Consider the following 24,702-nt stretch of genomic DNA (forward strand, 5'->3'; position numbering starts at 1 on the left):
ATATTCCAGCTCTAAAAAGCCCAGGTTTATTAATATTACATACAAACCACAGATACCCCGCCTGAAACAACAGCATGTGCATCCGATACGTTACACCATACCCTTGTAGGCATCTTCTCCCGCGCGGATACCCGTACTGCGACGGGATACCGCACTGCTATCGGAGCCAACACGAGCGCGGCATCCCGGCTCCGGGATGCGTAGGGTTCAGGGACACGCCGGTTGAGCTGTACTCATTCGAACTTCTATAGTAGTTGTAGGAAGGCACAGTTGTGTAGGCAGGCGGAACAGGAGAGGTTGTCGTCCGTAGAGGGGCAGCAGGAACAGGTGGGAGAAGACAGCAGGGTTGATAAGGGTGGCAAGGATAAGTACGGGGAAGACAAAGATGATGATAGCAAGGACGAGGGTGGGGACAAGAACAAGAACAAAGGCGTTAGGAAGCGGAGGAGAGGATAACAGAGTAATTACTAATACATACCTTCACATTCCCAGGGAGACGTAAGAACAAATCACTGTAAGTTACTCTAACTGACGAACCGAATAGGAACAAATCCGAACCGGCTGGCCAGATCAACAAAATCAACTCCACTGATTCCGCTGACTCCCCAGACTCCTCAGACTCCGTAGAGTTCATCCTCTCCACCTCAAAGTCCCCATAGCGTGGTCTAAAACTCACCTCACCGATTGTCCAGAACTCTGGTTTCGACGTACGATATCATGTGCACTGAATGGTATTACAAATCCCGGCAATGCAATCACACTAGGTTCTGGCGATGGGAGTACTGCAAGGAGATTGAGAAAGAGGGCCAGAAACCCGAAAATGCTAAAGCTTGCGCCCTTTTTACCGACAAATTCAGAGACAGCCAACAGAGTTGGAACTGCTACGAATGTATCAGAAAACGAGGAGATACGGTGCAGTTAACTGGGAAAAAGTCCTCCTGAATGCGGGCTTGGATCAAGATTGAAAACTTGTTTGATTATTGCTGAATGAGAGTACGAAGGATTATGTCAGACCTGAGAGCTGAGATCTCTTAATGGCACGGTTGGTTGTTCGGATAAGGAATTAGAATGAATTTTGGAGGATGACTGAATTGGTAATGGACTGGAAGTCTTGGGAAGCTTCAAACTCTCCTCCTATGAGGTTCAATTACATGAAATCATTCAGGTGGAGTTTACTTGGACATTCTGGATTGTTCTCGCCGGGAGGTGTGGCTCCTCTCATAAAGTGCTAAATCCGTGACAAAGAGAGCAATGAGTACATGAAATGAAAGCTAAAGCCAAGAAGGAATGGTACATTTGACATGGTTCGGCTCCACAAGGTATTTCACCTCACCTCCCAAGCCTATAGCTCAGTAGCGAATTTCTTCTTGAGCTTTTCGTACCTGGCTAAATCTCCCACACTTGGCTTCACATGTTTGATAGCTTCTAAAAAGTCACTCTGTCCCACGTTATCCGAGCCACGTTTAAGAGCATGTTGACCCGCTTTGCGGAGGAGGCTGCCAAGATCCGCACCACTGAAATTATTGCATGCGCTACCAATGAAAGCCAGCGCAGGGTCGATGGGTGTCTTCTTGATGAGCGCTCTTAGAATCTCCACACGCTCGTCAGCTGCAGGAAGTCCCACGTAGAGCAATGTTTCTAGACGGCCTGGTCGTAGCATTGCATCATCGATGATGTCTGGGCGATTGGTAGCTGCGATGAGGTAGATGCCTTCTCTAGTGCTGAGGCCATCGAGCTCAGTAAGTAAAGTATTGACCACTCGAGCAGATGCTTCGGAAAGCGCTTCGTTTCGGCGAGGAACCAAGGCATCCAATTCATCAAAGAAGATAACGCAGGGGATGGAAGAACGTGCGCGCATGAAGACCTGCCGCACAGCGCGTTCTGACTCGCCAACATACTACATATTTGGGTTAGTGGAAATAATTAAAAAGAGCGGTAGGAGAATATAACATACCTTGTTGAGGAGCTCTGGTCCTTTGACGCTGATAAAGTTGGCCTTTGACTCCGCTGCAACAGCTTTGGCAAGTAAGGTCTTGCCGCATCCTGGTGGTCCCCAAAGAAGTACTCCTGTCGGCGCTGAAATACCTACTTTCTTGTACCGTTGTGGGTTCTTGATCGGCTCCACGATGGCGGTTTGTAGTTCGTCCCTAACAGAATCCAAAGCCCCCACATCTGCCCAAGTGGTATCGGGAACTGTTGCAAAACCTTCTCGTTTGGATGATGGCTGAATACCCGGGAGAACCGCTTCGAACGCCTCCATCGTAATAGCCGTGTCTCCGAACCCAATAGGCCGTTCTCTGTCTTTATCTCTAACGCGGTTGATTAGCCGACTTATTGACCGGTCCATGTCCGAAGGCTTCGTCGAACCCGCTGCATCATCGATTTCCATTTCCGTTTCCGTTTCAACCGATTGTTTCTCTAGCGCTTCGCGATACTGATCCATAGACCATGTTCCTGCCTTCCCCACAAGATCTCTAAGGTCCGCGCCGACGAATCCAGCAGTCATCTTCGCCAATTTTGCAAAATCCACATCCGGAGCCATATGGGTGTCTCGTGTCTGTGCTCGAAGGATGAGTTCTCTCATGGATTCATTCGGAACTCCCATATTGATTTCTGTATCAAACCGTCCACCTCTCCGCAGAGCAGGGTCCAAGCTATCGGGTCGATTTGTCGCAGCCAAAACAATAACAGGTTTGCCGTCGTTTGCTTCCATAGCCAGCCCATCCATCGAAATCAGTAATTGTGCGACAATCCTCTTTTCCATCTGACTCTGAGCAGTATCGCGCTTGGGTGCAATGACATCGATCTCATCGATAAAGATTAGGCATGGTGCTACCTCCTTTGCTTTTTCAAAATGCTCTCGAATCTGCTTTTCCGACTCCCCAGACATTCCCGAGACTACTGAAGGCCCAAGAATTTCGATGAATGGAACACCTAGTTTTGCTGCAAAGGCTCTTGATATAACGGTTTTACCACATCCGGGAGGTCCATGCAAAAGAATTCCTCTGGGTATTGGAATCTTGCGCTTCACATATTCCTCAGGACACAGCAACGGAAGTACCAGATGGTCTTTCAGCTCCCGTTTGATTGAATCAACTCCACCCACATCCTCAAGTCGTACGTAATTTGGAGGCGTTGTATCAATCTTTGTGGCCTTCTCTCCTTCTCTTCCATCAGCCCTCTTCTGCTTCTTGCTTTCCCGCTCTCCATTCACGGGCCGAGGGCCGTCTCGTTTTTTTGGTTTTTCGCCATTGACCACTGGAGTTGAGGTCCCGGACGACGCCCAAGAACCTATGATGTGCTTGTTCATGAGATCCGATGAGTCTGGCACTTTTTGCTGCTCTTCACCGCTTCCGAAATCTCCTTCTATAGATCCGAGTTCTTCCTCACTCGCATCTTCTTGAAGAACCGTGAGTACGCGCCCGATGCTATCTTCAAGTAGGTTTTTTGGTTTCCTCTTCAGACTTGAATTCGAATTTTTGATCCAATCGTATACCGTATAAACCTTAACCTTTTTAACGCTTTCTGGCTGTTCATCCAAATATTTTCGCACAACCTGATAGACCTCTTTATCCAGGCCTTGACGAAGTGTCAATCTTCCTCGTGATGGCATCTCTCCCACTCACAGCGGTTGCCGAAGGTGCAGTGCTCTTCTCCAAGGATGAGATGGCCAAAATTGTTAAGACGAAAATAGGCAAACGAGAAATGCCTGCCAAGCCTTACCCTCATCGATAATGTGCTTGGCGGCGTCACACTAGTCAACTTATCCAAGGCACACGATTGATTCTCATGGCGACAAGCAGAAGCTCAAAATGGGAAATTCGGGCAGCTCTCAGAAAATTTCAGCACAAGACAAGTAAGTTAGCATTACTTAAATTTATTCAGACATATATCTAAATTGGGACTTTCAGGGCTATCCTTGATATGAAGAACCAGCGCGACAAGCTGCACCAATATCAGAAGAGGATCACCGTAATTACAGACCGCGAAAAGGAAATCGCGAAAGAGTGCCTCCAGAGAGATGACAAGAAGAAAGCTCTCCTGGCTTTACGGCGCAAGAAATACCAAGAATCACTCCTAGTGAAGACGGACGCGCAACTGGCGCAACTCGAGATCCTAACTAGCGATGTCGAGTTCGCACTGGTCCAGAAAGATGTGCTGTTTGGCCTGCAACAGGGCACTGCTGTTCTGAAGGAAATACATAGGGAGATGGGTGGTATAGAGAACGTGGAGAAACTCTTGGGAGAGTCAGAGGAAGCCCAAGCGTACCAGAGGGTATGTTTGAGCATACGTGCTGAATTTTTTGGGCCTATACTGATTTGATTCTGTTAATAGGAGGTAAGTGAGATGCTTGGAGGGCGAATGTCAAATCAGGACGAGGATGAAGTGGAGGACGAATTAGATGCTCTGGAAGCAGAAGTTTCCGGCGTTAAGCTGCCAGACGCACCAACCAAGATGCCGGAGGAAAGCCAGAAAGTCAAGGAGGATACACCGCGGGAAAGGGCTCGGAGAAGAGCTCGCGAACAAGCTGAAGAGCAAGCTGCTCAACCTCTGCTCGCGTGATATACCTCGCCCTTCCGGGTTATTGTTTGCTGCATTCTAGCGACGGCGTTTTATACTACATTTGGGCTGATTGAAGGATATTTGCCATTTTCAGGTGGTCATTGTAGTCTTTAAGAGACTTGTCATATTTGATATGTCCGGCTAGCACTTACTTTTAGGACAGAATATTCAACAATTACTTCAAAGTAGCTACGGTCATATTCCTGAATACGTTTGATTGTGACCTCAAGTCTTGGACTTAGCTTAGGAAATAAATACCTAGATATCAGGAGGAGAATCGTGACATCCTCGTTTCTATTTGCCCCAAGATCGTCACTTCCCAACTTCTTCCACCTCCGCACATCATGTGAGAGATATACCTCAGCTGTCCAGAACAGCAAGCAGTCCACCCAGCGAAGAATAAATACTCGAACCCGGATATCTAGATCCATCGTCTCCTATCCAGAATCATGTCCCATCATCACGATCACGGCCACGGTGGGCACGACCACGAGCATGCCGAAGCTCATGACCACTCGGATGACATCACGCCCGCCCTGCAAAATCTCCTCTACGAGCAAATCGACTTCAGCGCCCTGCTCACCCTGAATGAGGAAGATTCAGCCTCAGGGCGCGCAATATGCCAGAAGACGTGGGCGCAGCGGATGGACCCCGAGCCGGAGCTCAAGAGTGCTGCAGATGAGCAGATACTGATGATCGTGCCGTAGGTCGTCCTTAGAGCCACTGCCTTGGCTCTCCAACTTCTTCACATATAAACTTCTCTTTATTATCCTGATCAGGAACTCCACTAATATTTAACGCTAGTTTCACAGGCCAAGTCCGCCTCCACAGCATCCTCCTCCGCTCGTCTCCCTCCCCCGCCGCCCCCAAGACCCTCAAAGTCTTTATCAACGCGCCGGATCTTGACTTCAGCACCGCCACTGAGCTCGCGCCAACCCAGAAATTCGATCTCGTGCAGACATCGGAGGTACAAGAATTCCCCGTTCGTCGAGCACTGTTCAACACTACTCGGTGCTTGGCGTTGTTTTTCGAGGATAATTTTAGTGATGGCGAGGAAGACGTCACGAGGCTGAGCTATTTAGCTTTCAAAGGCACGTACATGAAGCTCAACAAAGAGCCGGTGAGCGTGTTGTTTGAGGCGGCGGCCAACCCAGCCGATCATAAGGCTATTGTGGGGACAAAGATGGGCATGGGGCATCAGATTCAGTAGACTGAGTGCCAGGAAGCTCAGGTATAGATATGGTGTTAGCATTTGTTGGGCGTTGGTGTGGGCAGCTGCTATGGCAGTCACGGATGGAGTAAATGCAGCTCCGCAGGCATAAAACTGTCATATTGACGTAGTAAGATAACGTACGAATGACCTCGATGCAAGTGATGGCATTATTCAAAGCCAATCGTCTAGCTTGGGGAAGTGGTTCGATACGCTTGTAACCAATAGGACAACGGTTTCCTCCATGAGACGCGTATAGACCTGCGGAAGCAGGTGTAATATACCTGTCTCTCAGTGGGCCATAACGCTTTTGTAGAGAAGCCGAAATTCTGCAAGGGGAACGAAGACTGTTATTCGGGTAAACAAAGGATATTGCTTGAAGAGACATACTTTTCAACATTATCCCAGCAGGCGCAGTAACGTGGAGGATTTCCTCCCTTCTTAGTCTTCCGCCTGCGAAGGAAGGCCGCTCTTCCTCCCTTAGCAGCCATCTCTACGCAGTTATGTCTGGTTGTGTTGAGCTGAGAGGCTTATTCTCGCTCATGATCTCATTTATATTCTTATCTTGCCTGCAGTTGTCCTAACCAGGCCAATAAACCAGCCAGACGTCCCTTGCATCATACGTGCTTCGTTCCCCCTATCACGCTCCCTCTCACATTGGTCCAATCAATGCTTGCATCTAGCTCCTCATCTACTAAACCGCACACCACTACGTTGTCTCCTCGTATCAGATATAATCCATGCTCAACCTCTGAGCTGGTCTCCGGATCATCCGCGGGGCGTATAACGCGCTCAATAGTGTGGCTTAGGACGAGGTTGGTAAGCTGGTCGCAAGACAACAGTGTTCCTGTGAGTGTGCGACCGTCGGCTGTTATGACCAGGACTTTTTCTAAAGGCAGCGAGGTCAGGAAGGCGCATCATCTTGGAGAAATTAAACTTACTACTGATGTAGTAGTTGAGGGACATGATTGAGGGATTGTGCTACAAGCACAGCTGGCGGTGAGAGGGTTGAGCGCGGAAAGGCAGCTGAGATAGCGTCACAGTTGCGTTCATGGGATCGATGGTCGGGGTGAGGTTGATGTGTGTGAAGCTGGTCTGTGCATTTTCCGTGGCGGACTAAAAGCAAGCCCCAGCCAAGCAACATTTAGCATACACATGTGCAATCATTCATGCTTATACAACGTCGCTGGAGAAAAGTGTGTCGAAATTTTTTAATGAGCCTCATTCGCAAAATAATGCATCCCGGCTGCAAAAAGTAGGCTCTGAAAGCCATGGCTAGGAATCACGCTACTGCTGTTCAGAGTAGGCAACAAACAAATCAAACAAATGTAAAGCCTTCGATTTGTTCAATTTGAGGTTTTTTAGCGCCTAATTTAATTTATATTAATTTACTATCTAGTATCCCTTAACGTCAGGGTTCTCAGAGTAAGGTCCGTGCGGAACAACGTTTTCAAAACAAAGCGTATATCTATATAGAATTCAATCAATTACACCGCCACTATGCCTTCCAATCGTGCTAGAATTAATGTAAACCTTGTTTAGAAGACTCAATATAACGTTCCCCTAAATAAGGCGGCGAAAACAGCCCCCTAAACCCTAGCCGTTGCCCGAATTTAAACCTCTCTATATTGACGATTAGGACGACTATGGCTTACTAAACCTCCCTTCTAACGTTGATATATACAAACCTTTTCAGTTATTTAGACTGTCTTTTATGGAAGGGATTATAGATAAGCTTATAGAGTAGATAAATAAGTGTCACACGGGGACGCAGGTATATGGTGATGTAAAGACTCCATAAGGTGGAGTAGTCACGAAGGATAAGAATATATACAACAAGCGAAGCTATCACGCGATCTTAGGAAGCTCCTGTAGATGTCCACGTACCCCCCTCTACTAATAATAAGCACGCGGATCTCTACCCGATAGATAAGGAAGTAGAATACCCACGTATATAGTAGCCAATATGTAGGCAGGAACTCTACGCGTACTTCGGAGTACTTACTTATATAGGAATTTATAGAGCCGGCTATTAAAGATTGCTGGAAGGACTCAAACACATATGATAGCCTTATATTCCTAAATACCGGCACCAAATCTAGCTAATCTAATTGGTCAATCCTTATCGATAAGCTAAAGACCCAAATTGACCTGTTAAGGGATATTAAAGTCTTAATATAGGGGAGGTCAATATGGCCTCGTCCAGGCACCCTAAATCGTGCCTAAATCATGCCTCCCCTATTACCCTCTTGTCTAAAGGGCACGTTCGGTTGCAAATCGCCTCCATATCATAATCTGTTCAATCCGTGCGCCTTTTAGTGTCGCCCGTTTTGTAATTAGTGGCGGCTACCACCGTGGCTCATTTGAATCTGTAATTGAGTCGATTGTTCGGTTGCAGCTCATAAGGCTCCATATTTAACTTCGTAATTAACGTCGGTGAGCAATTCGAATGAGCCCCTCTCTGCCACCAGGCCTCTATCGCGACTCCCTACTTTAGTGTAGCAATAGAGCCTCCTCCTCGGCCAACGCCCTCTCTGCGATTAACGTTTCCTACATCTTTGCCCGCCTCCCGTAGGAGCTGTAGTAGAGCTACAATAATGCCCGCGACGCCTTAAAAACAAGCTTATCGTAATCACGAAGGTTAGAATAACAGTATTATATAAGGCATATAAATGCGACAGCAGTATCACAATTAGGGTGTTTGGAGTCGCCATATTATAAGAAGTCGTTACTTTGACGCGTATGCAAGGGCTCCAGATTGATATGGAATATAGAACTGGAGCTCGAAGCTCCATATTGAAACGGTGCCAAGAACCTCATTACAACTACTATATATAGTATAGCTTGCAAATTTGACGCGCTTACCGATATGGAGGGGCTCTATATTCAAAAGTCGTCAGATTTACCGAACAACACCCTCATATTCATATTTGAGCTCCATTTCCGTTACAATATGGAGCTGCAACCGAACATGCCCTAACATTATCACTAGTATTAATATAAGGTCACCCTATCGTTCGGAGGAGTTAAAAAGTTACTTTTCTAAATAGCTTTATAAGGAAGTACTCTATATATATATACAATAGCTAAAGGGATTTAAAAATAAGGACTATATATTAGTCTACCTATTACTAAAGGCGATATATAGCCTTAAATAGGCACCTTTAATAGTACGACACCTTAACGGAATATTTAAAAACAATAGGATTTAAGCCAATTAATAAAGATCCTTACGTATTTCGATACCGCAAACACTAGGACGTCTATCTCTACTTATATATATTAAGTTTGCATTAATCTTAGTAGTTGTTAATTACTTGAGCGTATATTCGAAGCACATCCTTAAGGCAGCTTTGTAGAGCAGTGATCTATTTGAATTGGCGCCTATTTGGAGCGGCCAGCTGGCGCCTCTCTGCATTGGCTGTGGATGGTGATTTTGCAGCCGGCGTGGCGTGGATTAAGGCCGTGGAGTGCTGGGAGTGCCGGATCTATACCTAAAGTAGTAATAATTAGACCTAGAGTAGTAGTCAGTAGACCGGTATAGTAGCTTAGTAATAATATCACGCGATAGCACGTGAAGGTAAGATAAGAAAATTTATTTAGAAATAAAACTATCCAAATATTGAGAACGTGGAGTGGATTTGATCTCAGATCCACGTCACGCCAATCCAAATAGATCACTGTTGTAGAGGCTGGGGATATTCGCAACGAGTAACAGACTCTCTGTGCTGGACGAAGGACAGGAACTAGTCGGGGATTGCGAGAGAAGGATTTGGATGACTGGATTTGGCTGCAACTCTAGTGTTGCTAGTGACGAATCCTGTTTTGTCCCATCTCCTGGTCGGCATGGGGGACCACAACTCATCGGATGATTGGGGGTTCACATTCGTAGGATGGCTAGCGGGTTCCGCGATATTGAGGGTTGTGGGTTTGGGCGTAAGGCATGCCAGACTCGCAGGTGTTACTGTGGATGAAGTCAACTACATACGCCCATGCCCGATCTAGAAAATTGGTTGTGCTCACCAACATCCGACAGGGTGCCTTCCTCATTAATCTTACCAGATCTTTGCATTCTTTCCTCAAAAGGGGCAATCTTTGACTGGTACTTCTTCGCCGTGAAGAATGAACTAAGATACTTTCCCGGATGCCTCTAGCTCTCGTTTTCTTTTCTTTTTTACTATGGCCTTGTACTCTACACCTTTGATACGCTTTCTTGTCTAGGCCCCACTTGGAGATCTGCTTCTTGTATTGATTTAGCCTATGGGTAAGTTGTTAAGGAACTCTTCGAATCATATAACTTAATGGTAGCAAAGGAAATCATGTAAGGCAACCTATCGGCGGTATCGGACATGTGAGCCGAGCCTTTAGCGTACGCTTCCTCGACGTACGTTGGCGCGAAGTTGTATTGATCTTTCATGATCTCCATAACTTCACGAAGCTCCATACCCTGGTATAGATTGGCGATCATCTCTTTGCGCGGTTCCCAGTCCTGAGCGGTTTCTGGGTATCGGGCTCGTGGCAGCAGAGGCGCTGGAGGCGGTTGCATGGGGTATTGTCCATCCTGAACAATCCGTTGAGTAGAATAGGTGGTGCAAGATTAGAAGTTGAGAGTAAGGACAGAGTTCGTTGGAAGAACGCTCAGCCTAGGCCAAAGATCCGACGGGCCAATGCGATAACTACATCCAAAGATCCGACGGGCCAATGCGACAACTACATCGTCACCAGCCCGGTGACACTTGGGGCGAGAAGGCTACTCACCCAAAATCAGACAAGCGACGCTTGCGATTCGCTCGCACAAGTTTCCTCCCTGCAGCACAAGTTCCGTACATGAGACTGCCCCTCTGGCGACCCCCTGCACTCGCTTGACTGGCGAGTAATCTTCGAAGACATAAGTTTCTTGCATGAAGGAGCACTGGATGAGATACATTGCCGTGAATGTCTTCGCAGATAAGGCGTTTTTCGACAAAATGGCACTGCTGCAGGCCCTTAATGGGCCGATGATAGCCCCCAGTCACTTTGGATACGTAACTTGGACGGACATGTGGTCAAATGAGAATGTTTTACACAAGTTCCTCGCAGATTATTCCGGTTATCAGCTTCTGTAATAGACCAGCAAGACAACCGACAGTCAAAGACCACGGTGCTGGCAGACATAAATGTGAGAGTTCCTTCTTGCCCATGATGAACATAGCCCAAGCCAGCCCCCGACGTTTTCTTCGAGTTGTCCTGAGTACCGGCACCCTTTCTAAACCCTTTTCAAGGTGAGTTCATAGAAAAGCTGAACGCTAATGATGGCCACCGTTAACCACAGTGACAGCTCTGCTGTTCGCCGGTCATGCCAAGTATACCGAGGTCTTCCCACGATGAGAGTGCTCAAGGGAATAGAGCGACGTTTAACAGGGCAAATAGCAAAGCCATACAAGAACAGGTCTTCCTCTCCTTTTGCACGCCACTGCATCACCAGCCTTGCTAAGATGACTGTGCAATAGGCCAAACGCATGACTCTGTCCTCGACCGCTTCCTGTGCAAATGGCACGTCACCGACCGATGGTAACTCATCTAAGTATGACCAGAAGAAGAATACGGTATTATGCGGAATGGAGACTTGGCTAAACCAGACTGCGCATGAGGAACCATGGACCACACTGAGAATAACTTCGGACACTGCAAATGAGACTGGGACAGGAGACGGAAAGAAGAAATGTGATTAATGATAGAATGATATGCGTGCTGCAATTTAGTTTCCCCTGGAGTTTTTCTTTAGTGCAGCTATAATGACATATTCTTTCAATCGTTGCAAACGATGAAAGTGTAAACCGAAATGAATAACTTATGGAATTTGGTGCCTTTCTACAGTGAGGCCTTTCTGCACGGTTCAACACTACCTCATAACCATCTCCCTATTTAGGCACATCAAAACGGGCTGTCAGCTAGTTACTAATCTGCCACGCGTAAAATATTACCGTATCTGCTGCTGTTTGAAGGCATTCGTGAAGAAAATCGATGTTATCTTTTAGCACCGTGATACCAAGTCCACACTCGATTTATAAGCGTAATCCGCATTACCGGCTCCCGGACCCTCAGATCGCCGGCATGGGGTTTTCTTTGAACCATTTTGGTAATCGAGGAATATGAATGTGAACAGCTTGGGCACCAGCCCATTAAGGATCACGCAGCTCATTCTCATGCAGCCTGGCAGTATCTTAAGGAAGCTGTCTCGCGTGAGTTTTCGGCCAATTCCTCCCGCTTCTCCAAGCACACCTCCGCGAACCACTCCGCCTCAGACTTCAAAAAGTATCCCAGCTACTCTACAATGGCGGACGCAGAGTCCCAACAGCCTCCTGCAGCAGCTCAGCCTGCGCAAGAAGCTCCTGCGGCAGAGGAAAAGCTCCCCAAACTCTCCCCCTCCGAGTTCCGCATCTACAACCGCATGGCGGAGCACATGGACTACTACGTTAACCCCCGCCACCCTCCCCCTCCAAAGTTCCTTCAACTGACGCTCTCCCCAGCACAACATGTTCCGCGCGACCTGGAACACGCTTTATACGGCCTGCACGACCTCACGGCGCCCCGTGCACCTCTCACTGCGCCAATTCCTCAGCACGGGGTTAGACTTCTGCTCGCACCTGGAGACGCACCACGGCATCGAGGAGGCGCACATCTTCCCTGTGCTGGCGCGCAAGATGCCGGCGTTCCGCAAGGAGCTGCAGCTGCTGACGCAGCACAAGGAGATCCACGAGGGGCTGGAGAAGCTGCGGGATTATCTTGAGGAATGTAGGACTGGGGAGCGCGAGCTGAGGCTGGATGAGCTGAAGGAGGTGATGGATGGGTTCGGGGAGGTTCTGTGGAATCATTTAGATGCGGAGGTGAAGGAGTTAGGTGCGGAGAATATGAGGAAGTTTTGGAGCGTGGAGGAGATGAAGTGGATGCCTTTTTAGTGAAGTGGTAGAGGAGAGCGAGATGGCGTTGCAGGTATACTGGATTTTGGTTTGCTAAAATAACACTCTGGGATTGGCATGGTCGGGAGACGTGACTTTAGAGGTTGACGTAGGTAGATCTCGCATATTCTTAGGTATGCATCTACAGGCGATTTAATTTTTTGGGTTGCATTCAATGTCGTCTTGCTCTCGCAAATCTTTCGTGCCATTTACGAGATGACCCGGCCTTTGCGCTTGGTTCACTTGGCCCCTTTTCACTGCTTTCTAAGCCTCCTTTGAAAGCAATGGTCGTAGATGTAGGGAGAATATATGAATCCTCCAAATTGTTAGCCTTTTCACTTTCATTGAATTAGCCGGGGGACGCACATGGATTGCCTCGAGTTCTGCTTCTTGCCGCCATGCCTCCGGCAGGCAGTCTCTCCATGCGTCGAGGAAGTATGCTGTAAGAAGCCCAGAGTCACCTGCCCTTACTTCCAATACCATTCTGCCTACCCACTGAACACACTTCTTGGCGTCAAGGCATGTCCCTAGGCAAGGTTAGCATATAAGCAGCTGCACCACAAGTAAGAGTAACTCACAAGCGCCGCTGGAATTCTCATCCTCAGCTACTAGTCTACTTAGGAGCGAAGTCAACAGAATCGGTGGATATCCTTCATCCTCTATTGCTTTGTGAAGATCATCCGTTAGAAATTGTGATTCTAGATTGATCCCCTCTGCTGAGGCAGCTGCATTTATTGACCGCCAAATCTGGAGCAGGGTCTTTGCGGTAGGCCTGTAAGAGCTGCCAGCTAGTTCAAAAGCAACCAGTTCCCGCCAACCAGCTTCACATTCATCGTCTGAGAGTGGTATGTTTGAGAAGATTTGTAATTTATTCTGTGCGTTGCCCGCATCAACCGTATCTTCGCTAGTATCGTACACCGGTAGCACCGTTCTAAGGTACGGAATTGCAGAGCCGCAGACGGGATGCAGCTCTAGTGTTGCTGTGCATGTTGCTATAATAACGAGACCTGGTAGAGGTATATCGTTGCCCTGGGGTTCAGAAATGGGTTGCGTGACGAAAACCGAATTGGAGGTTTGGACCTGGCGTAATTGGAAGGTTTTGTTCGAGGTGCAGAGCACGGCATACGCTGGCTTGGAGCTGGGATTACTGGACGGGGTGGACACCGCTTGTGATTTTATGGATAGTCTATGCAGGTTAGATCCTGGTATCTAGCTGAGGCGGAGGGGGGGAGGGGCGGTGGTGTTTACACTGGAGGGTTCGGAGACGCTATGAGGTCAAGCAAAGCGGGAGGAAGCTCAAGTAGACGAAATTGTTGCTGCTCCTGAGAGATTGAGAAAGGAATGCCTCCTTCATCCTGTGTAGCCATGTCGAGAAGAATTGATGCAATGAGCGTAGTAGAAGGTGGGCGGGGGTTGATGATCTGCGGCGAGCCTTGTAAACCTTCCGAGAAACGCGTCGCTAAAGCGCGTTTGTGCTCTTTGAGCAGCTGGCCCAGCCCAGCTAGCCAAAAGTTGTTCCAAAAATATCCATTCGCTGGGGGAATCCTGGCAAACCAGAGTCGCACCTTTTAATCTGGCATGCAGCTGGGGGCCCCACCTGGGAATTTGCTGCTTCTGGTGCCTGCAGCTTGGGCCAAGGTCTCCTGGCCGCCTTGTTTACCTGCTACCTCACTTTTAATTCACATCGTCGACGCGCGCTCCCGCTCACGTACTTGGATGGACTCAGCGCGCCCTTCAACCCCTTCGTCGCGTTGTTTCGGTGGGTTATAGCGGAGATTTAGAAAATTTCAGAGCCTGTGGGTTGATTCAACGCGCAATTGGCTAAGATGGTCACAATCAATCCTGCACCACCGGCCTTGTCACCGGATGATCTGTCCTTGTTCTACACCACCGATGAACTTCTCTCGGACTCCCCAATACTCGTCTTCTACGGTCCTTCCGCGACTACTACGGTTGCTACGCATTCCCGGATTCAAGCTCATGTCTTCTCACCAGCTGGCCTGACCTCTTTCCCCCGGCTTACTATATCACCGAGCGCATCCTTCTACGACGCTGTCAATTGCCTTCCACGAGAAGAACAGGGAGATGAGATATGTCGAGGACTCGCATTCAGTCTTTACAAATACTTTGCGGAGCTACCTGTGAGTGTCAGGAACATTTGGGATGAGCAATGTAATTCGCTGGGAAAACTGCCCTCCGCTCCCGGGCTCTTCACCGAGTCTCACGCTGCTATCCTTGCTAGTCGCATGGTTAGGGTTGAAAATGTTGAAGAGATCATTCGGGACGTAAAGCAATCTTTGGCTGAGCAGACGTTGTCATGGCTAGATTTGGATGTGGTGCTGCCTCCTGGATCTATCAGGAAACTAGATAATCCTCGGGAGTCGACACAGTTTGACGAGTCCGGAGACGATCTTCTCAATCAGAGGTACGGACAGTATGCGCCGGTGGTCAAATTATTTGGAGAGACTGCTTTCCTCCCTACTTCGAAGCTCCGCCGAGCACCCTCGAAACCCACAGCTCTCAACCGAACTCAGGCGTTCTCAAGAAAGCAAAAGGAGAATCTCAGACGGGAGATGTGTGAGCTCCTGGATACCGAAGAGAGCTATGTCAGCAAAATATACGACTTGATACACAGCGTTGCAGCAGATTTCCGTCAGAAGGCAAGAACCAAGAGCAATGGGAGCCCAAGCCCAAGTGAGCAAGCTCTCAAAGGTCTTTTCCCTCCAAGCCTTGATCAAATCCTCGAAGTTAATGCCAGTTTCATGGAGGCTATAAGGGTCATTTTGGAAGAGACGGAGAACGATGCAATCAATGACATTGAATCATCTACTGATGACACTTTTATTGCTCCACCGCGTGGGCAAAAAGATTCGCCTGACGTTACTGGCGCACTTGCATTAGCTAAGAGCCTGGTGGAATGGTTCCCAAAATTTGGCGACTGCTACACTAGCTATATTCAAGCTCACGCTGAATTCTCGCAGTTCCTCAAGGTCTTCATGAAGGAGACGGGTTCGAGCTTCTCCAAGCGAGTACATGAGACAGGAGAGCAGAGGCTAATGTCCATGCTTATTGAACCCGTGCAACGTCTTCCACGATACAATCTGTATATCGACAATATTGTCAAGCAACTCCCTGTCAGGCATCCTGCTTTGAGGTTATTTCTCAAGGCTAGGGATATTATTTCGGAAATCTGTTCTAGGGACTCTTCGGCCCAGCAGATCAAAGTGGTTGATCGCCTTCGAAAACTTGTTTTCTCTTGGCCGCTTACATTCCAACCACAAGGGCGCTTCATTACTGCTATAGATGTGGTCGAACTCTCACCACCCTACCATGCAGAGTTACATGGTCCTGGATCGACATCTGGAACTCTCTTACTTTTTACTAGCCACATTGTCATACTCCACAAACCTGCAGGAAGCAGCGTTTCTGCACGGAGTATTCTCGCCGAACTCGATAACCCGAAGGTTGCAGAAACATTGGCCGGATCTTCAGAGATCATATTTCATCAGCAGTCGCAGCTCAGTAATGTGTTCCTCAGTGAACACTCGGGTGGCAATATTCTTCAGCTTACCTCCTCGAATATGCCAGCAAGCCATGCCGGAAGACCCCGAAGTCATGATCGTCCAAGCAACAATGTCGGCTTTCGAATGTTCTACTTAACAGGGTCTTACGAAGGGAAAGTCAATAGACTGGTAGAAGAAGTAGTTAAAGCTAGAGTGGAGGGAAGATTCTCGGAGACTGAGCGCGAAAATCACACATGGGAAGTTCGCAGCGTTTCTGGTGACCTCAGTTTGTTCTCAGCGATCTTTGAGGAAATTGAAGGTCAGCAAATCGAAGGCCGCAGAGAACCAGCCATGATCAGAGTGGTCATTGATCCATCTAGCGGTTCAAAGGAGATTAGTGTTAGGCAGGAAGGTGTTGAAGCATCTGTCATCATTTCGAAGTTAGACGAAAAATTCTACCTTTTGGAGATTGCAGGCTCAAATAACTTCGCAACTCGCGACCGTCTGATGACCACTGAGTTCCTACCTGTTTTAACTAAGCGACGTGAGTACAATGTTTTCAATTTGTTTCCCTCCCATCGTCACTCAATGTCAGTGTAAAAATTATGGGTCGGTATGTTTCGTAAGAGATATATCGAAAAAAAACCCAAGTTACCATATAACGGAAGCAGCTGCCTCCACCCCCAGATATAATATGCGAGCATTGAGAAGGGCTGAGATTGATAATTTCTAGTAAGCAACTTTCTTCAGATGCACAACAACATCAAGAATCCGGCCTTAGCTACGGCGCTTCTACTCCGGAATCTGCATACTCTTAAATCCCTAAAGCTTCAAGTTGAAGGCGGTGAAGAAGAGAATCCTCAACAGCGCGCATTTCGCCCTCAATCACCGGTCAAGATGTTATCCAACCTATTTGGCGGCAGTGTTGCCAAAGAGCCCGGCGGCAGTCGAAAACTACATCGTTCACAACAGCCATCACTTGGCGAGATTCCCCGAATGATGCCTACCCCCGCAAGGACGCAGAGCCGAGATGGAGAGTCGTCCCGACCCACTTCTTCTGGAAGGACAGTGGGCTTTAATAATGCCGCTGATATGATGCATGACCCCTTGTTTAAGCTGGAAGAGACGTTTGCGACATATATTTTGGCATTGCATGCCAGGAAGGGAAATATAGTGGGAAGAACCATACGCGCAAGAGCTGGTGCTGATGAACTCGTCATCAATGAACTATACAACTCTCTTTTAGAAGACCCAAATAATCATCAAGTGGCGGCGCAAGCACCCGTGGACATACTGTTTGCTGCGTTCGAGAAGTTCCTGAAGGTTGCTTGGAAACAGAAAATGGGCCCAGTGGTCTCCCAGTCCACTTTGAATTCGATGCAATCGAAATCAGACAGCCTTTACCCTGGCGAGTTTGAGGAGTTCTTTCGATTGACCTACAACGACATGACGCCCCAAAATCAACGCTCATTGCAAGCGATCATAAAGCTGCTTGACGACTTGCTCGACGGGACTGGCAATGACGGAGATCGTGGCATATTAACAGCCGCTTTTGCAGAGGTCCTAGTTCCTGAAGGCAACCCCATCGATTTCATCTCCTTGCTCGATCGCTTTATTGAGGATACCGACTCTCTATTTGGTGGGCAGGCATCTAGTGGACTTGCTACGCCTAACTATGGCTCAATGAATTCTGATACGCGAGCACGTGCTGCTAACACAGGTTCATTGAGCTCGAATGCTTCGTCCTTGAGAAAACGTTTCGGCTTTGGGACGCTGAGCAGAGAAAATAGCAAGTCCGAACACGAATCTAAGGTCGGATCACTTTGGCGTACATTGAGCAAAAGCAGCCATGGGGGGGAGAGTCAGCCACCGAGTTTATCCAAAGCGGCTTCAATAGGCCGATCCAATTCCACTGACGCCAACATCCGAATCTCACCCAAACGGCCAGTATCCCGCGACCGACCCACAGTGCTTGGAGCCTTTTCGTTCGAGAATGGAGAGGGACATTCTGGCCGTCCTTTCGTAGGCGCAGGTCTTGGGACTATTGGAGAGGTACCTGCTTCAGGACCTCCTAGAAAGAAGCGACGTAGTTCGCTATCCGACCTGAAGGTTTTACAAGCATCTGCTAACAATACCCCTACGTGGTCTCCACAGACACCACGTAGACTCGACTCCGGTCAACGTGGTACACGGCAAAGTAGCGCTTCCCCTCGTACTCCATCGCCTACGAAACCGACACATATCCCAACACCTACCCGTCTCGGATCACCGATGCGCAAAGAAAATTCTCCAGCCAATGCACTCGATCGGCATACCCTCAACCGCCCTACTCTAAAGGCAACCCCAGCGGCTGCTAAATCTGACGAAGTCACCATCACGTCGCACAGTCCTTCCAAGCGACGCACCGACTCAGTATCTGGAATCCCGACCCTAAGAAGTACGCCCAGCAGCAGCGGAGGCCTCTCCGAGCGTCCCACTTCTGGCAACGCCACAAAAATACCACCCGCCCCAGTTTCGCCCACGAAACCGGGCACTACCGCATCACCGCCAAAGAAGCTACGCATGCAAAGCCCCCAGAAGCTCCGTGAGCGCCTCCAAAACGAGCAAAGAGCAATTGATTCCGCATCGAGGGAATTGCAAGCTGAACTCTCTGCTATAGGGACTGAGTTAGCTGCTCTTTCTTCTACAAAACCACCACGTCTTACCACCGCAACCTCGGCTCCACCTACCACCGCATCACCCACCAAACTCGAAGCACGTGTAGCAGCCCTCGAAACTAGTATGCGTACTTCTCTGGATATTATCAACGCCCGCACTTCATCTATTTCTTCTGATCTCACCTCATCACTTCAGGTCTCCGAGTCCCGCGTCAAGAAGCTAGACGAATTGTATCGGGAAGCGAACGCTGAGAATGAGGCTTTGTATGCGAAATTTAACGAAGAGCTAGCCAAAGTATTGAAAGGAGTTAAGAAAGGTCAGGGAGAAGAGGAGATGCAGAGAAAAATGAAAGAGCAGCAAGAGGAGCTGGGCAGACTTCGGAAGGAGAATGGGCGGCTTAAGAGGGAGGTTGTTGGACTGAGAGCACAATTAAGGGGAGAGTAGTACCAGGTGACGGTCATGCTCCTTTAAAGATGTGAGGCAATGCAATCATGAGTGGGAAATGTAGGTGGCGTGGACATGGCAAGGCCGTCAGGGGAGTACGGCGTTTTCAAACGGCGTTGTCGGTATCATCCCGTGTTCAGGGCTGCATATATTCAGGCCGCACTTCATTACGTGGCATTTGGAATTTTTGAGAGGGAGACGCTTTACACTCCAAGGCACATCTTTTTGTCTCCATGTCCTCCCCGGCAGGCTCAGGGACAGGCTACGGCTATGACTAATATGTGATCACTTCAACGCGAGAGGGCGACAAAAACTTCATGCACTCTCTTGTATTCTATAGCTCGTCATGCGACTAGAATATCTTACGTAGAATACTCATAGAACCGAGCTCTAGAATTACAAACCAAAACCAGGCTCTCGGTTCTTTTACCTTTCATAACTTTTTCATATCCTCTTACTATGTCCCACTAATGCCCATGCCCATCGTCATCTGGATTTCCCCTCTCCTCCGGATCCAGCTTAATCAGTGTATCAATTCGCATAATAGCGACACATGCCTCAACCGCGCTCTTCAGCTGCTTCACCTTGCTCATAGATGGCTCTAGTACGCCCGCCTTGATCTCGTCAACGACCTTCCCGTTCACGAGGTCTAGTCCGTAGTTCTTGTAGTTCTTAGAGCGGGCAAGCGCTTTTTGGTCTGTTGTTGCGGCTGGATCGTCGGCTGTGCGCTGGCTGAGTNCATGTCGGGAGCGTAGCTGCGCAACTAGCTCGGACGAGTCCTTGGCGGCGTTGACGGCGAGCGTTTTCGGGATGGATAGGAGGGATTGGGCGAAAGCGCCGATGGCGAGTTGTTCGCGAGAACCCTTGTTTGATTTAGAGCCTGGCATTTAAGGGATTACAGGGAGTCAACTTACTACAGAGGTTGCCCACTCTTCTAGGTAGATGTGTAGCGCAGTTTCAACGGCACCACCACCGGGCACTATGCGTCCACTTTCAAGGGTTCGTTTCACGGCGGAGAGAGAGTCATGGACGGAGCGTTCCATCTCGTCAAGGGAGTAGTCGTTGGCACCCCGCAAGATAATAGAGGCAGAAGAGTGTACTTTCGTGCCTTTAACGAGAATACATTCATCGTCCGAGATACGCTCCTGTACCACCTCTTCCGCTTGACCTAGCAATGACGGCTCAAACTTCTCGTCGCCATTGAGATCGGAGAGCGAGGAGACAAGTGTGGCACCTGTCGCTTTTGCTATCCTGCGCAAATCCTCCTTCTTGCACCTCCGTACGGCCATAGCACCTTTCTCGACAAAAAGCTTTAGGCATAGCTCGTCAATTCCTTTGGTTGTAAAGACAGCGTTGGCACCTGCTTTGAGGACCATCTCCACACGCTCGACTACAATACCGGCTTCCCGTTCGCGGATTTTCTCGAGCTGTTGCGGATCGTCGATTGTAATCTGCACACCCAACTTCATCCGTTCTTTCTGCAAATTTATGTCTAAACAAGCAATTTTAGCGTCTGGAACCCGCGTAGTCATGGCTTGTGAGGCGACGGTGCAATTCAGTGCATAGCCCTTGACTAATATTGATTCCGTGGCGCTCTTTCCATGTGCTTTAAGGATATTCACAGCCTTGACAGGGTATCTGACTTCGTTCTTGTTGTTGACAGACTTGACAGACTGCATGGCGTCCACAACCATGTTGGCGAAGAAATCCGAGTCCGATCCTATAATTTTGCTAGACATGGATGTCTTGGCAATACTTATCAGGCTCTCCCGTCCCAGGTTCTCTACCTTCGTGCTAATATTCTCGTTCATATATTTCACCGCCTCTCGTAACGCCAGCCTGTATCCCGTAATAATCGTAGTAGGATGTATTTTGTTCTTCATAAGCTCGTTCGCCCTCCTCAGGAGCTCCGCCGCTATTATCACAACAGAGGTTGTGCCATCTCCGACTTCCTTGTCTTGTTGTTGCGCGAGATCAACTAGTATCTTGCCTGCAGGGTGCTCAATATCCAGCAGACTGAGGATGGTGGCGCCGTCGTTGGTGACTGTGACATCGCCGATATCGTCGACCATCATTTTGTCTAGACCCGAGGGCCCAAAGGAGGATTTTATCACATTGGCGATTGCTTGTGTTGCGAGGACATTTTGGTCGCGGATGTCTTGTCCACTCACTTTCTGGCCGCCGAGGACTGTGATGCTCTATTAGCCTATGTACCCTGTTTGGGCGGAGGATACATACAGAGTGTGCCAGCATTTCGGGGTTGCTCAAATATTCCTGCCATAATGCTGGGTAGTGCAGTGTATACCGGTCTGCTGCCTCTCCCGAACGCGCTCTTCAGAAATTCCCACGCGAAGCTTTCCCGGATCGGCTGAACTATTCAACGCGCACAGACACTTACCCGACCAAAAAAAGCAGGCCCCGCCATCTTGGCAAAGACCCCTCCAAGGATGGTTTCGCGGTGTTGACACACTATTTGTGACGCGACTCAGCTATGCTTGCGATAAATACTCGCACAGCAATTTTCCTCGACTCATACTTATTTATTTAAGAAGTCTCATATAACCCCCCACCATAGCTGGCGCAGACGGCAAAATGAAAGATCTCTCTTCGAAACCGCCCAGCAAAAAGATACAGGCAAGCCAAGAATGGCTCCGAAGAAGTAGAAAAAGAAGATGGAGGGCACTGCCTTAATTAGAATTGATGTGAGTAAAGAGGTGGACCTGGGCGAGTGGTACTAGCAGGCCATCACTAAGGGAAACGATTAGCTACTACGACGTGGCTGGCTGCTACATTCTTGAGCCCTTCTCGTACGCCATCTGGGAAGCTATCAAATCTTGGTTCGATACCTAGATAAAGGCGCTGAAAATCAGGAATTGCCATTTCCTTACTTTCATATCGGCAGACAATCTACAGAGGGAGAAGGACCATGTCGAGGGGTTTGCGGCAGAGGTCGCGTGGGTTACAGGGGGTGAGTCGTAAATCACCAATACCCCAAATAATATATGCAGTAGCATTGACCGTTATTTCAGCGGCAAGAGTGACCTCGAGAAGCCTGTAGCAGTCCGTCCGATCTCCGAAACTGCCATGTCGACAAGATCCGCTCCCATCGCGACCTTCCTCACAAACTGAACTAATGGAACAATGGCCTTTCATCCGTTCTTGCGAGTTTCTCTGGCACATCGACAACAAGGACGAGGCGAGAGGCGAGTCTCCCATCTCCGAGTTCAAAGATGCCATTCCTGCCCTAGACAACATCCAGGCTAACATGTTCAAGAAGGCAGACGATGCCTATCGCGCGCATAGAGTTTAGGTCACGGATTGGAAAGGCTTTGTCCCAACGCTAAACGGCAAGAACGTCGTCCTAGTTCCGCACTACGAAGGTGGGAAGTGTGAGGATGAGATTAAGGAGACGAGTGCGCAGAAGGAAGAGGGTGGCAATACCGCAGAGGATGCGGGGGCCCCGGCTATGGGTGCCAAGAGTCTTTGCATTCCGTTTGAGCGGCCTGAGGGTCTCGTACAGGGCGAGACCAAGTGCGTGAATCCGACCTAGCGAAGTCTTGGATTATGTTCGGAAGGAGCTATTAGCGAACGGCTCTGGCTTGTGATGGCGGTAGGAAATTACAAAGGGGCTATAGCTGATTGTAGGTTTCGAAGCACGATTATGAGTGATGTGATGGGATAGTTCTATGAATGTCACGATCGGCTGATGGAACGATTGATGGAGTTGGGTGCGTATGGATCTTCGTAGCTCACTACAGGAAAGAATTTCTTGGGCTCCGGAATAGAAAAGTTATGATTTCCTCTAGTCACCCCCTCGTTGTGTTCCCTTATCCCTCATTTCAGTCCCCTCGAATCACACATCCCCTCAGCAGTCCATGTGTCTATTTATGACACACTTGGAAAGTAATTAAGGAGGCATGACTACACACCGAAACGCCTTTAGCTGTGACAGATCATTTATGCTACCGGTGTTTTCTAAAGTCGTATGGACGCAAAGCTGCTGCAGATCTCCTCCATCATGCTCGTCCACGGATTCGATAATATTGCAGTTCTGAACACCATCCCACTGGCAGTTAACATCTCTATACGGCGGCCAATCAGTTAAAACTCAACCAAAAAGAAAAAGAAGGGAGAACCGTACGTATGCAATTCGCACTTAAGCCACTGGGAAGACGTTGGTATTATTTCGGTTGTGCCCCCTTGACCATCTTCCATCAGAATTGACCCCTTCACTGATTTGATATTGGTGAAGTCATAGGCTTGACAGTCTCCCGGGTTTTTTATAATACCAAGCAGTTGGCCGGTGTTGTTGACTCCAGTCCAAGTTAAGAACTTTTTAAAAAGGTTAGAAGTTCACCTGCAGAAATGTGAATAGGCTTACCTCCGTCTGGATCTTCCCACTATCGTCCCTTATGCTCACGGAAGATGATAGAGAGGATAAGGTAGGGTGGGTGGTGGCTAGACCGAGGAGCACCATAAAGATAAGCGCTAGTAAGTAGTACATGATGATAGAGGTCGAAAATTGTTTGATAGTGGGAGTTGAAACGACCGTTTGGAGTTATTAGGTACGAAACTTGTGTGAAGCGGAGAATGAACTACTGTGAAAGATATGCCACCTTTCATATAGCGCGACGGATGACAGATCTATCATACTTTTTGTGATGTTATTTTGGGAGGCAGAGGGCGCAGCACATGACTCTTGAGGCTGATTGGCCATGACGCCGTGAGGCACGTGAAAATCCTGGCGCTTCTTCACCAACTAAATTCTTCGCCACACGTCTTCAACCTAAGAAAGGAGAAGCAAGAATAAAGAATAATCACGACACAGCTTTCGCAGAGAATCAAATGCCCAATTGCTTTGCCACGTTTCAAAGGCACAAGATGTGGAGTGAAAAGTTCTAGAATGTAGCGCAACATGTCGACAGTCGAGGTCACTGTCAGGTACACCACCTTATGACTCACAACCCTATTTCTTGCCATCGTATGTCTTACTCTTATTTCTATTACCTATTTCTATTACCTATACCAACTAAGTAGCGACGTCCATGGTGGCAATTATAGATCGTCGTCGTTAGCCTTTTGCCATCTATTTAGTATATATAGTGAGGCTCTAGAGCCTCTTATAATGGAATAGAATTCTCCTTAATAACTTATCCGTACGATAGTTATAAGCCCGAGCTATCTACTACCTTATCTTTAATTTAAAGTCTTAATTGCCTTATCGTTAACCGTATTAACGTAGTCGGCAAGCCTATGGGCCATGCAAGCCTGTGGGCCACATCAAAACCCCACTAAAAAAAATAGAAAATTTATACTTTAATATCTTAACAACCACTAAGTAATAAATTCTAATAATTTAGATTTAGACTTTGATATATACTCTATA

General features: G+C 48.2%; 10 protein-coding genes across 10 annotated transcripts; 5 read left to right on the forward strand and 5 right to left on the reverse strand.

Moving 5' to 3' along the window:
- Positions 1–717: 717 nt before the first annotated feature.
- K441DRAFT_561017 (uncharacterized protein) lies at positions 718–942 on the forward strand (the record flags this gene model as incomplete). Its single annotated transcript, XM_067643514.1, has 1 exon — positions 718–942. One exon carries the CDS (start codon positions 718–720, stop codon positions 940–942), a length of 225 nt encoding a protein of 74 aa, XP_067504056.1.
- A 400-nt stretch (positions 943–1,342) lies between these two features.
- Positions 1,343–3,613, reverse strand: K441DRAFT_560830 (ribosome biogenesis ATPase RIX7; the record flags this gene model as incomplete). The annotated part of the gene is made up of 2 exons (XM_067643508.1): positions 1,343–1,897; positions 1,955–3,613. 2 exons carry the CDS (start codon positions 3,611–3,613, stop codon positions 1,343–1,345), a joined length of 2,214 nt encoding a protein of 737 aa, XP_067504057.1.
- A 113-nt stretch (positions 3,614–3,726) lies between these two features.
- Positions 3,727–4,757, forward strand: K441DRAFT_659912 (charged multivesicular body protein-like protein 6). The gene is made up of 3 exons (XM_067648614.1): positions 3,727–3,856; positions 3,912–4,275; positions 4,336–4,757. Exons 1-3 carry the CDS (start codon positions 3,813–3,815, stop codon positions 4,561–4,563), a joined length of 636 nt encoding a protein of 211 aa, XP_067504058.1. The 5' UTR covers positions 3,727–3,812; the 3' UTR covers positions 4,564–4,757.
- Positions 4,758–4,772: 15 nt separating this feature from the next.
- Positions 4,773–5,773, forward strand: K441DRAFT_636369 (DUF1000-domain-containing protein; the record flags this gene model as incomplete). The annotated part of the gene is made up of 2 exons (XM_067646474.1): positions 4,773–5,266; positions 5,368–5,773. Exons 1-2 carry the CDS (start codon positions 5,013–5,015, stop codon positions 5,771–5,773), a joined length of 660 nt encoding a protein of 219 aa, XP_067504059.1. The 5' UTR covers positions 4,773–5,012.
- Positions 5,774–6,057: 284 nt separating this feature from the next.
- Positions 6,058–6,846, reverse strand: K441DRAFT_636372 (Sm-like ribonucleoprotein). The gene is made up of 2 exons (XM_067646475.1): positions 6,715–6,846; positions 6,058–6,662 (listed from the first exon to the last, which is right to left on the reverse strand). Exons 1-2 carry the CDS (start codon positions 6,737–6,739, stop codon positions 6,391–6,393), a joined length of 297 nt encoding a protein of 98 aa, XP_067504060.1. The 5' UTR covers positions 6,740–6,846; the 3' UTR covers positions 6,058–6,390.
- A 4,834-nt stretch (positions 6,847–11,680) lies between these two features.
- K441DRAFT_113465 (uncharacterized protein) lies at positions 11,681–12,843 on the forward strand. The gene is made up of 2 exons (XM_067639974.1): positions 11,681–12,227; positions 12,283–12,843. The coding sequence occupies exons 1-2, from the start codon at positions 12,087–12,089 to the stop codon at positions 12,709–12,711; spliced, it is 570 nt and encodes a 189-aa protein (XP_067504061.1). The 5' UTR covers positions 11,681–12,086; the 3' UTR covers positions 12,712–12,843.
- Positions 12,844–12,883: 40 nt separating this feature from the next.
- Positions 12,884–14,078, reverse strand: K441DRAFT_677416 (uncharacterized protein; the record flags this gene model as incomplete). Its single annotated transcript, XM_067651064.1, has 4 exons — positions 12,884–13,027; positions 13,078–13,238; positions 13,290–13,897; positions 13,960–14,078. The coding sequence occupies 4 exons, from the start codon at positions 14,076–14,078 to the stop codon at positions 12,884–12,886; spliced, it is 1,032 nt and encodes a 343-aa protein (XP_067504062.1).
- A 294-nt stretch (positions 14,079–14,372) lies between these two features.
- Positions 14,373–19,550, forward strand: K441DRAFT_113500 (uncharacterized protein). Its single transcript, XM_067639975.1, has 2 exons — positions 14,373–16,758; positions 16,948–19,550. The coding sequence occupies exons 1-2, from the start codon at positions 14,538–14,540 to the stop codon at positions 19,314–19,316; spliced, it is 4,590 nt and encodes a 1,529-aa protein (XP_067504063.1). The 5' UTR covers positions 14,373–14,537; the 3' UTR covers positions 19,317–19,550.
- A 233-nt stretch (positions 19,551–19,783) lies between these two features.
- On the reverse strand, positions 19,784–21,597 carry K441DRAFT_687157 (t-complex protein-like protein 1; the record flags this gene model as incomplete). Its single annotated transcript, XM_067652068.1, has 3 exons — positions 19,784–20,179; positions 20,231–21,504; positions 21,555–21,597. 3 exons carry the CDS (start codon positions 21,595–21,597, stop codon positions 19,784–19,786), a joined length of 1,713 nt encoding a protein of 570 aa, XP_067504064.1.
- Positions 21,598–23,038: 1,441 nt separating this feature from the next.
- K441DRAFT_659920 (uncharacterized protein) lies at positions 23,039–24,184 on the reverse strand. Its single transcript, XM_067648615.1, has 3 exons — positions 23,698–24,184; positions 23,458–23,648; positions 23,039–23,398 (listed from the first exon to the last, which is right to left on the reverse strand). Exons 1-3 carry the CDS (start codon positions 23,818–23,820, stop codon positions 23,224–23,226), a joined length of 489 nt encoding a protein of 162 aa, XP_067504065.1. The 5' UTR covers positions 23,821–24,184; the 3' UTR covers positions 23,039–23,223.
- Between the last annotated feature and the right edge of the window lie 518 nt (positions 24,185–24,702).

The sequence above is a fragment of the Cenococcum geophilum genome (genome assembly GCF_001692895.1).
Source record: "Cenococcum geophilum 1.58 unplaced genomic scaffold K441scaffold_21, whole genome shotgun sequence".
Classification (NCBI taxonomy): Eukaryota; Fungi; Ascomycota; class Dothideomycetes; order Gloniales; family Gloniaceae; genus Cenococcum; species Cenococcum geophilum.

What these genes read in the sequence shown, in the direction of transcription:
- K441DRAFT_113465 (XM_067639974.1), top strand. Translation starts at nt 12,087, where the DNA reads ATGGCGGACGCAGAGTCCCAACAGCCTCCTGCAGCAGCTCAGCCTGCG. An exon ending in CGGAGCACATGGACTACTAC is followed by an intron (nt 12,228 to 12,282) that starts GTTAACCCCCGC and finishes CGCTCTCCCCAG; the next exon opens with CACAACATGTTCCGCGCGAC.
- K441DRAFT_659920 (XM_067648615.1), bottom strand. Translation starts at nt 23,820, where the DNA reads ATGTACTACTTACTAGCGCTTATCTTTATGGTGCTCCTCGGTCTAGCC. An exon ending in GTGGGAAGATCCAGACGGAG is followed by an intron (nt 23,649 to 23,697) that starts GTAAGCCTATTC and finishes CTTTTTAAAAAG; the next exon opens with TTCTTAACTTGGACTGGAGT. An exon ending in CTTAAGTGCGAATTGCATAC is followed by an intron (nt 23,399 to 23,457) that starts GTACGGTTCTCC and finishes GCCGCCGTATAG; the next exon opens with AGATGTTAACTGCCAGTGGG.
- K441DRAFT_113500 (XM_067639975.1), top strand. Translation starts at nt 14,538, where the DNA reads ATGGTCACAATCAATCCTGCACCACCGGCCTTGTCACCGGATGATCTG. An exon ending in ACCTGTTTTAACTAAGCGAC is followed by an intron (nt 16,759 to 16,947) that starts GTGAGTACAATG and finishes GATAATTTCTAG; the next exon opens with TAAGCAACTTTCTTCAGATG.
- K441DRAFT_659912 (XM_067648614.1), top strand. Translation starts at nt 3,813, where the DNA reads ATGGGAAATTCGGGCAGCTCTCAGAAAATTTCAGCACAAGACAA. An exon ending in AAAATTTCAGCACAAGACAA is followed by an intron (nt 3,857 to 3,911) that starts GTAAGTTAGCAT and finishes TGGGACTTTCAG; the next exon opens with GGCTATCCTTGATATGAAGA. An exon ending in AAGCCCAAGCGTACCAGAGG is followed by an intron (nt 4,276 to 4,335) that starts GTATGTTTGAGC and finishes TTCTGTTAATAG; the next exon opens with GAGGTAAGTGAGATGCTTGG.
- K441DRAFT_636372 (XM_067646475.1), bottom strand. Translation starts at nt 6,739, where the DNA reads ATGTCCCTCAACTACTACATCAGTA. An exon ending in CCTCAACTACTACATCAGTA is followed by an intron (nt 6,663 to 6,714) that starts GTAAGTTTAATT and finishes CGCTGCCTTTAG; the next exon opens with AAAAAGTCCTGGTCATAACA.